This window comes from Montipora capricornis, chromosome 9 (assembly GCF_036669925.1).
Source record: "Montipora capricornis isolate CH-2021 chromosome 9, ASM3666992v2, whole genome shotgun sequence".
Taxonomy (NCBI): domain Eukaryota; kingdom Metazoa; phylum Cnidaria; class Anthozoa; order Scleractinia; family Acroporidae; genus Montipora; species Montipora capricornis.
This window is the reverse complement of record NC_090891.1, coordinates 3,887,636-3,897,916: the sequence shown is the minus strand read 5'-3', so window position 1 is coordinate 3,897,916 and position 10,281 is coordinate 3,887,636. Positions and strand designations below refer to the sequence as shown.

The 10,281-nt window shown below is 38.2% G+C and overlaps 1 protein-coding gene across 1 annotated transcript in view; it reads right to left on the bottom strand.

The window, feature by feature from the left end:
- Nucleotides 1-201: 201 nt before the first annotated feature.
- LOC138015893 (uncharacterized) overlaps nucleotides 202-10,281 on the bottom strand; it is a 27,884-nt gene continuing 17,804 nt past the window's right edge. Inside the window, exons 5-8 of the mRNA XM_068863026.1 lie at nucleotides 5,763-5,927; nucleotides 3,160-3,193; nucleotides 2,426-2,561; nucleotides 202-1,607 (exon numbers count right to left, since the gene is read on the bottom strand). Coding sequence (XP_068719127.1) covers nucleotides 1,416-1,607; nucleotides 2,426-2,561; nucleotides 3,160-3,193; nucleotides 5,763-5,927 — 527 coding nt within the window. The 3' untranslated portion in view covers nucleotides 202-1,415. The remainder of the gene's footprint in view (nucleotides 1,608-2,425; nucleotides 2,562-3,159; nucleotides 3,194-5,762; nucleotides 5,928-10,281) is intronic.

Below are 10,281 nucleotides of genomic sequence, written 5' to 3'. Positions count from 1 at the left end.
AAGTTGAGAGTTATCTGTATAAAACCCAAGACCTTCGTATTAATATTTTAGACGAACACCCATCCAATATCGATCATATGTTGTAGGTTACCCATACAAAAATCCTAAGAGGTCAACCATTAAGGAAAAAAACCCTAGACAACTGGCCCATGAGCTTCGCAAGCAACATGACAATGCTAGAGAAATGCACTATCACACAAGTACAGAAAAAAATATAATACTATTTTCCTTTAAGTTGTCTTACAAGCCCCTTTTTTCAAGTCTTAATTTTCAATCAATTCAATGGGATCTATATGAGATAAAATATCATAAAATGATAATTCTTAATTAAGCCATAACATCACACAGGCTGGCTTCAAACTAGGTATTTACCGCTTACATAGGGAGTCCCTCCCAAGGGCTTCGGAGAACAAGGGAACATGGATAATTGAACTGAGGAAATGTGGAACTGGGGGATAATGACAAAATATCTTAGGGAACAAGGGAACATAAACAATTTTGAGATCAAAAAGCTGGGAAGAAGTTTGAAAGTAATTTTGGGAACAAGGGAACACAAGCAAATTTTTAAAGGGAACAAAGGAACAACGACCAACCCCCGAGAGGGACTCTATAGTCAATGAACGTAATCACTTGATTTGTGAATTAAACTCGAATTAAGTTGAACTATATAATTCTATGGTTTTAGTAGCCCGGGCCGTCATCACCGAAAGTATACTCTTTCTCTTTTTCGTTCCACTGTACTTGCTCATAAAACTTGCAAATGGTTTGATATATAAGGCAATCAAATGGAAGCGATAAAACATTGCTACGCACGCTATACAAAGATTTTAAACTAATTACATGTAGGACGTTTTATCATGGTGTAGTTGTTTGAGTGTAAGGCAACGTGTCTACGAATTTGAGGCTAGGCTATTTTCCTTTAAAACCACTCAGTAAGCCATTTTCTCGGACACTCGTATACCAACCTCGTTCTAAGGGACTCGATAGGCAAAACAGAGGCACGAGGAACATTTTTGATTACCTGCAACTCATTCGTTTCCAGGTCACCCTCAAAACCATTCCCCATTCCACAGAGACAATTATGTGCTTAGACATTCGACGGTGGAATCGAATTCTCAAAAACGATAAAACACAAAATGGAATTAAACACAAATAATAAATCAATCTAAGTATAGTTTCTTACAGCTGCTTCACACGGACCATTTAATTAATGACCTGGGTTTCCTTTCATTAATTACTACTATCATAGTAACTGTTAGTGGTAACTACTAACTATGCTATTATAAAACTCTGCCTGCATGGTTCACGCACCAAAACTAGAAGTTAGGCGATGCCTTCGAAAAGCAACTATCAAACTCTGTTGTCCATTCGGGTGAAATTTCGCCATAGAATAATTCCTTAAGTATTCTCCGAGTCTATACTCCTGTAGTCTGTACATTTGCATACGTTGGATCCGAGGTGTCATTGGACTCCTTGAGGTAAACGTCCGATGGCACCACATCAGCATACACTGTGGGCTCATAAAGGGTAGGTTTCTCCATCTTCACATCATTGTCTGCGTCGTCAAAGTCGGCAAGTTGTGCATACACTAAATCTCCTTTATTTGGCTGTCAAAATAACAAAAACGGAAATGCAATATACGTCGAACTTGTAGTAATTCTGAAATCAGCATTTTAAGGAATGATTATGGACGTTGATAACCAGAATGGCTATGACATTGGCACTACTAAGGGTAAAGGCTGTCACGAATGTATTACCATTTACTGTAATGACATTGGTAACAATGGTAGCAATGACACTTATTAACTGCAATATCAATGGAAACGACAGTGGTAACGGTAGTGGTAATTGCTGTGGCAATGGCAATGATAATTAGTGACAGCAATGGCAATGAAAACGATAATTGCAATGGCAATGGTAACGGCGCTTGCAATAGAAATGTCGGTGGCAATGCCAAACGTTATGGGAATAGCGATGGCAAATTGCGATGGCAATGATCATGCCAGTGGCAGTAGTGGATTTTGTAACGCCAATGTTAATGATGATAGCAATGGCAATAGTGATATGGACGTGTATCTTTATACACACTCGAATGGAACACTGGGAGTACACTTAGATGGATAAGGTGCGGAGAAAATTGCTGCCACCTAGTTGAAAATAGAACCCTGACTGTCTGGATATGGTCACTGCCAGGTGTCATTTGAGGATAAGGGCTTTTCGTTCATTCACAGGGAGATTTATATGAATAACCTTCCGCTTTAAGTGTGTTAATGACTTATACAAATCCTATAACGGGGCGCGAGGCAAAAGTGTACTAAACAGTCATTGTTGTTGTCTCCGCGGTTTGGTGATAATATACAGGATTTGTTGCAACTTGGGTGAAACTTTACCCAAGGTGGGGAATAGATCTTATTGATGCACGTACCTTTTTGTTTGCCTTGTTTACCACTGCGTACTCGCATTCAACTTTCGTTGGGGATTCTTTTCTAAACTCTGGTGCTCCAAGCAACCTGGCGGCGTCAACAGGTTGGACGCTTTCGTATTGGCTGTCAGGTTGTTTCCTGCAATGAAATCGGGCATTCGCTTAAAATGATATATTCCTATGATAAAACATGTTTGAGAGATAATGGGAACAAAAGAATTGACAACTCGCAAGAGTTATCAAAAGAATTAGAAAGGAAAACTTTCAAGCAAAGAATGGCAAAAAATGTCAAAAACCAATGTTTGATTTGATTTGTTTAGTTTCTTTTAGATGAAAAGCCAATTTGTAATTTGGAAAGCCCACATAAACCATTATCATTATTATTATTATTATTATTATTATTATTATTATTATTATTTGAAAAAAACGCCGTCATGTCTCGCTGCATACTCTTTGATCGAAACAAATGCTGGCTTTGTCCCCATTATCTAAAATATTCTTTTCAAGATTTACTAAATGTCTCACAGTGGTTCCTAGTTTCAGGAAAGAAGTTATTTAACTCCTTGGAGAATGAATGTTGTGTCCCAGCAGACAACTAGAACAATGTCTTCGCGTTACCGGAATGAAACATTTTTCCTGATTTTTAGGTTCCCTTCAACAGGAAAGGTGAACTCTAGATTTCTAGTTCAATTCATTCCTTTGCCTTAACTTTCCTTCTTTCAACAACACATACTTACGTCGAAGATGCATTAGCTGTGGGCTTCTCAGGATCTGAAAGGTAAAAATGTCATGCCTGGGATATCTTTATTTGATTCTGAATCGCAAATTGTGTTCAGCATGCACGCGCGCATTTTGATAACTGCATTTGACAAATAGATGTCAGTTTTTCATGGTCTGTCCTGTTATTGGTCTTGAATTGCGTCATAACATTGTCAAAGTAGCTGTGGATACACTCGGCTATCGCCTTGTTGATCCGCAGACTACTTTGACAATGTTATGACGAAATTCATTGGCAGAGGGGTCAAAATTAAGTCAAAACACGAGAAGAAAGCGAGACAAAAACGCGAGAAACTTCAATCTGACGCGAGCAATATCGCGTCATTATCGCATAAATTATAAATTTATGTGCCTGCCCGCTTATTGACGATAAAAATTAACCAATGAGCGCGCGAGAATTTTTCTAGTCATCGTCAAAATAATTACTGATCGTCATCCAAACTCATTGTTTTCTGTCTGCATTATATCACCGAATGCCGAGAGAAAAATAATGCAAACTGTGTGAGAAAAACGGGTGCGGTCTTTTTTGGTGGCAGGGAAATTATCAGGGATAATAATTACTGATCCTCACAAAATCCTATTGTTTTCTCTCAGCAATACATCGACGATTTCATCCTGAGAAGAGATACATATTCAGTCTAATCCAAGTTTCTGAGCAAAACGGATTGCGCTGACTGCACTGCAATATATTGCAGCTGGCCATGGCTTGCTATAAACCGCTTTGGTATTACCTGTTACTATTTTCGCCCGGTAATTTTTTGTGACAATTTTCGGATGCCATCGTGTATTGCAGATCTCAACTTAGAAAGATTCGTAAAATAAATAGACGTACTTGAACGCAAACATGTTTAAATTTTATTAAGTGCACACCTTACAGTGACAAAGTTCCTTACTGATATGAAAATTACGACTGACTGATTATAATCTTCGTTCTGCTTTTCCTCAACTACTTTTTCCCCTAACCCCATTTCTACTTTTTGTTTAACATAATTGTTAATCAGGTTTCTTTTTCCTTCGCATCAATTTCAACCTTCTTATATAGGACTAGGTCCCTGCAAGATTTCACTTGCTTTTCTTTTAAATGTTGACGAGGTACATTTATACTTCCTAACTCCATCAAATGATCGGTGACCTGTGGTTTCTACAACAACTTGAGCTCGCACACAACCTTCGTACAATCGAGTGGCACAACTTCGCCGAAGTGAATGATTTGTGAAATGCCCCTCAAATCCTGTTTTTCGCTTGATATTCTTTACTACGTTCCCTAAAGTTTCTCTTTTCATCGCTTTATGCATGGCAGTGCCCGCAAATAAAATGCGTTGTCACTGATTTCCTTTGGCACGTGAGACAAGTTATACAGCTCAACTGGGCAGCGCTCTACATTTGTTAAATTCTTGTATGCCCAAACAACTTTTCTTTTGATACGCAAATGGCACAATCCCCTGTTATTAGTTTTACTAATATCTTCCATATATTGTAATAATTCCTTATCCGCTTCGTCCCATTGTAAAGATGTAATTGGTTTTCGGAATCTTTGCTCTTCTGAAGCAGTAAAAAAAAAAAACAAACAAACAAACAAAGCGTTTTCTTAGTCGTTTAAAAATGACCGAAGCAATAAATGTAGAAAATTTAGAGATATTGCCTTCAATAACAGCAGCATTCTCCGACCTCTGGCTCTGTGTTATGAAAATTGCAGATTCGTCTTCTGAAGAATCTTCCATCCAGCTTCGAAACAGGTAGTCGTACGCCACGTTATGCTTTGCAACAAACAACTCGAAATGACCAAAAACAATGCGTTATATACTATGCAAATGCTTTATCGTCATTTACATGAAATTCCGTTCATGTGAAAGAAGAAAATTCACACGTACATGTCATGTTTATATGCTGATGAAAACAATACCTTATGTAACCGTTACCTTGAATAAAAACATCACGATTTGTTTGATTTATTGTTTTCCACAAAAATGCAAAAAGGGGAAGACATTAGGTGATATCGTTGCAGACAGAAAACAATGGGTTTGGATGACGATCAGTAATTATATTAGATAATTACTTCGGCTCGCAGCATTATATCCAATAATGTTGCTCGTCTCGATAATTACCTATTAAATCATCATAGGCAGGTCAAATTCTTAAGCGAGAGCTGTTAGCATTTTTCAAAAAAATATAATGGAACAAGTCAATTAACAATATTCTGCATCACTAACTTTAAACAACAAAATTTTGGGAGTAGATTGTTTCCCCGACTTTTTCTTCCTTGCGAAAAATCACAAAATCAAATGCACTTTATTTATTTTTTCTATCCTATAATAGAAGACTGAGAATGCCAAAATTTTCCTTGGAAGCTCATCACTAAATTTGAGATGAGCTCAAAGTACGCAATCTTTTTCACAGACCTCGGAAAAGCGCTTGGACCTCAGACAATTCCTAAAAATGTAAAGTGGAGCGGACTGCTTATATTGTTGCAGAATTTCACTAAGGTAAGGGTTAGTTAATGATAATGTTAATGATAAAGAGACACATCTGCAACATCTACACGTATTATCAGGGAATTACTTACTTTTGCCAAGCCTTCTCTTGCGTCTTAACAACACAACAACCACAAGAACCACGAGCACTATAAATAACACTGCTCCCAGGGCAGCAGCAATTTTTACTGTCGTCGAATCTTTTTCGCCCTCTGGCTTCCCACTATTGCTTGCGAACGTAGAGGAACTTGTAGAATCTAAAGAAGACGCTTGATGATTAGTGGGACAATTGGCGGGTTCATACCCGAATTCTACTTTGAATCTTAACGAAGTTTGTTTTAGTTGAAGTAACTTCCTTTGTCACCACAGACACGAGGTATCTATTGAGGATAGAATAAGGATAATTTATTTTAAGTCAAATAACACGGAGAGTGGTCCCACAATCTCCCGAGCCATAGGCTCATGATAAAAGTGCTTGACAACTAATCGCTAAATACTAGATATTATATATTACAAAAAAAGCCAGAGATGTATAGAAATTTGTAAGAGACTATTAAGACTATTAAAGGCAACTATTGCATTGACAGCCGATAAAATTCAGCTTATTTAAATAACTTTGAAACACAAAAACACCAAAGACACCAAAGACACCAAAGATAAATAATACCGCATGACTCATTATGTCGCAATTCACCGAACTCTGATTTTTTCAAATAGAGCTTGCGAGTTTTGTGCAAGCGAATAAAACCTATTCGCGAAGTTACAGAGAATGACTTCTAGCCAACATTGCCAGACTCCGTGGTGCCAAAGGTGTCTGACCTTGTGGACCATAGTATTTTAGCTGCCAAGATTCTTGAGCTGCGCATACCTCGTGGGATTGCCCGTTGGGTTTGCGATTTCCTTATGGATCGGCGCCAACGAGTAAAGTTAGTCAATGATTGTTTCTCAGAATGGGGCGCCGTAGCATCTGGGGTGCCTCAAGGAACAAAACTTGGCCCTTGGCTCTTCGTTCTGATGATTAACGATCTCCGCCCTTCCGGAGCTGATGCATGGAAATACGTCGATGATACCACGCTCGCTGAGGTGGTTCCTAGGGGAGGTCAAAGTGCCATGCAGGAGACTCTCTCAGCTGTGGAGGATTGGTCCAACACCGACAAGCTTCAACTTAATGCTGACAAGTGTAAAAAGCTGCGAATTGATTTCAAAAGATCGAAGGAACAATTTGACGCGCTCCATGTGAACTCTAAAGAACTTGAACAAGTAGATAGCGTCAAAGTGTTAGGTGTAACGATAAGCAATACACTTAAATGGAACTGTCATGTTTCTGAATTAATTAAGAAAGCTAATAAGCGGATGTATTTTTTGACTTTACTTAAACGTTCCAAGGTTCCTACAAGTGATATTGTCAGCTTTTATACTACTTGTATTAGGCCTGTATTAGAATATTGTGCTCCTCTGTATCATAATTCTCTTCCAGATTACCTAGGTAATGACGTAGAGCGGGTTCAAAAACGTGCTCTTTCTATAATATCGCCCGCACTTTCTTATCACGATTTATTACAATCGCTTAAGTTAGAAACATTGAAGGTTGGACGTAATGATCACTGTCAAAAGTTATTTAGCCAGGTAGTTTCTGAGCTAGAACACAAACTTCGTCATTTTCTACCAGCTAGGAACAAATGTCCGTACAACCTGAGAAAACGTAGTTTTGTTGCATATAAAACGCGCACTAAACGTTTAGTTCCACCTTTTTTCCTACAATGAGTAGGAATTAGATTCCTTGTTTCATTTCTTATTATAAATACAGTTTTATAGTTTTAATATTATAAATTTTGAATTTTGAATTTTGTTAATAGTCATGCAATTCAGCCTTAGTAGGCTGCAATATGATTTTTTCAATAAAGTTACCTATTTATTTATTTGTTTAGTGTCTGTTTCTTACTTCTGGGGAGCGCAATTAATTTTTTACCACCTCCAAAACCATTTTGATTTCTGTTACAGTTTTACTGAGTTCATTCTTTTGATTTTCTGGTAAATATCTGATAACCATGGAGATTCGTTTACGAATATTCTACGCATAAAAGTTGTCAATAAAGAACCGTTCCGGCAAACTGAAGTTGCATGATTTTTAGCAGAAAAACGAAACGCTTATCTCATTCCGGCTGCATCGATTTGGAAGGGTTTGGTGGAAAATCCGGGACGCGGGTTGCCGGGGTCTGTGGTAAACACGGGGTGTCCACGGGATCTGTGGAAAACATGGGTTGACTAAATAAACTAAATGATGAAAATAACGCATGAGCATTGCTACTCTAAAAAACACTTAATTAGGAACGTAATTACCCTAACTGGAAGATTTGAACTGAAATATAGCAGTAACGTATTATGCTAGTAAGTCTGTTCCGGCGGTTGAAAATACAATATATATTTAATGGGAAAAGGTTGACGAAAAAATAAGCTAAAATACTTAGAGAAAACACTTAACAGTTACTAAAACAAAGATTGATCGTTTGAAAAATGTTGTTCAAATTGCGAAATAAATAGCGTTACTATTTCATAATTCTTTTTCCCAAGTTCAAAGTACAGGGAGAATTTCTATCCTAAACCACTGCTTCAATGGAAACTTAACTGAAACGGGAACCCAACAATAATGTTTTCTAACATGTTTATCAACACGTTGAAAATCATAAAAAATATTAGAAAAATCAATATAGTATATAGAAAAGTTTCGTCCATCCTGACTCAGAGACCTAGGTTATTTCTTAAGTATTGCTTGTGCGTAATTGTGAAGCTGATTTGGGACACTGAAAGCTTGATATGGATTATGGGAAATGAACATATTTCTTTTAAAAGCAGAACCCTAATGTCTGGACTCGCAGGACTCTAACCTGGGAACGTGTAATTAATAACCCCTTCACTTAACCACTAGACTACCACATCACTAACTACGAGGGTGTCATTTTTTATTAATGTCAATAATTTTTTCTTCCAAAAGTGCCGCTGTAAACGTGTATTAACAGCCGCTAAGAAGCAAGCTTACACAGTGAAAAATGTCGGTTACCAAACTTCAAGAGAAAGCTAACCATTTTAAAATCAAGCTTTAGACTTAACCATTATTCAGCAATGATTTTATATATATACTAATTAGTTTTGGTAAATAATCGGCACATTTTTAGTCAGTTGATCTTTAGTGGTTAAGTGGATAAAAACAGTTCCTTCGAAGTGGGTGCTCCGGGTTCAAATCCTGTCCAGGGGCTGCTTTTACTTTTTTCTTTTTACTTGCTACCACAAGTCCTGGGACACACTGTCCTAAATTAACGATAATAGTAAATTGAAAGCAATTAACAATTAACGATAATCGTCAATTCAAGGTAGAGAACATGTTGCCAACTGAATATCCCAAGCTTCCCTTCTCCGAGCATTGGGCAGTTTTTCATTTGTCTTTTACAGTATTGCAGTATGGCAATACTTTAAAGCCCAATACTTCTATATCTCCACCTGCAGGAGATCTTGTCATCGTTTCAAAGATGGCGCGAGGATGGACTTCAAGTCACTTGCAAAGGGCAACTATTCAGAAAGCTGGGAAATGTTTATTTTCACTGTCATGTCCACTGTGTACAACGGAAACAACCTTTTTTGTAAGGCAGATGGTGTTCATTTCCTCTAGAAATCAAAACCTTGCTCACAGTTATGCACAAGAAATACTTAAAGGGGCTATTTCACGCAAAATGATATTTCATGACACCCAAAATGCCTAAAAGGTAGAATGAACATTGCAATAACCACTTAAAACTCTTGACCAACATAGAAGAAATATAGCAAAACGAAAGAGAAGCATTTGGATAGCAATGCTCATACTTTATTTTCATTATTTAGTTTATTTAGTCACCCCGTGTTTTCCACAGACCCCGTCACCCCGTGTTTTCCATAGACCCCGGCACCCCGTGTTTTCCATAGATCCCGGCACCCCGTGTTTTCCATAGACCCCGGCACCCCGTGTTTTCCACAGACCCCATCACCCCGTGTTTTCCACAGACCCCGTCACCCCGTGTTTTCCACAGACCCCGGCACCCCGTGTTTTCCATAGACCCCGGCACCCCGTGTTTTCCACAGACCCCGGCACCCCGTGTTTCCATAGATCCCGGCACCTCGCGCCCCGGTTTTTCCACCAAATCTCCACCAAACCATTTGGAAGGGTGTCGGGGAATTTTTTCTTCTGTGTTGTTTCGTTTTCTTTTGTTTTCCCGAAACCACAACATAAAACAGAAAAGTAAACAAAAAGCGAATGAAGCCAACCCTGAGTTGGCAATTCGCTGATAGATAGCCGATTCCGAAAGACTTGCAGTAATGCTTCGGTAAACCTCTGAAGGTGGCGTGACATATTGATGTTAATTTGCGCAAGAATTTCACTTGTTTCACGGTGTGAAATATTTCTTAGAGATTACGACCTTTTTTCACGGTGTGAAATAGTTTCACGGTGAATGTGACTTTTTTCACAGAGAGAAATTTCACTCACATTCCAATAATGTTCAACAATTTCACGGCCAGGACCCTGAAAAATAGCCGTAGCGTGAAATTTGGATAAGCCCCCAAATCGCGTGAAGGGTCACAAAT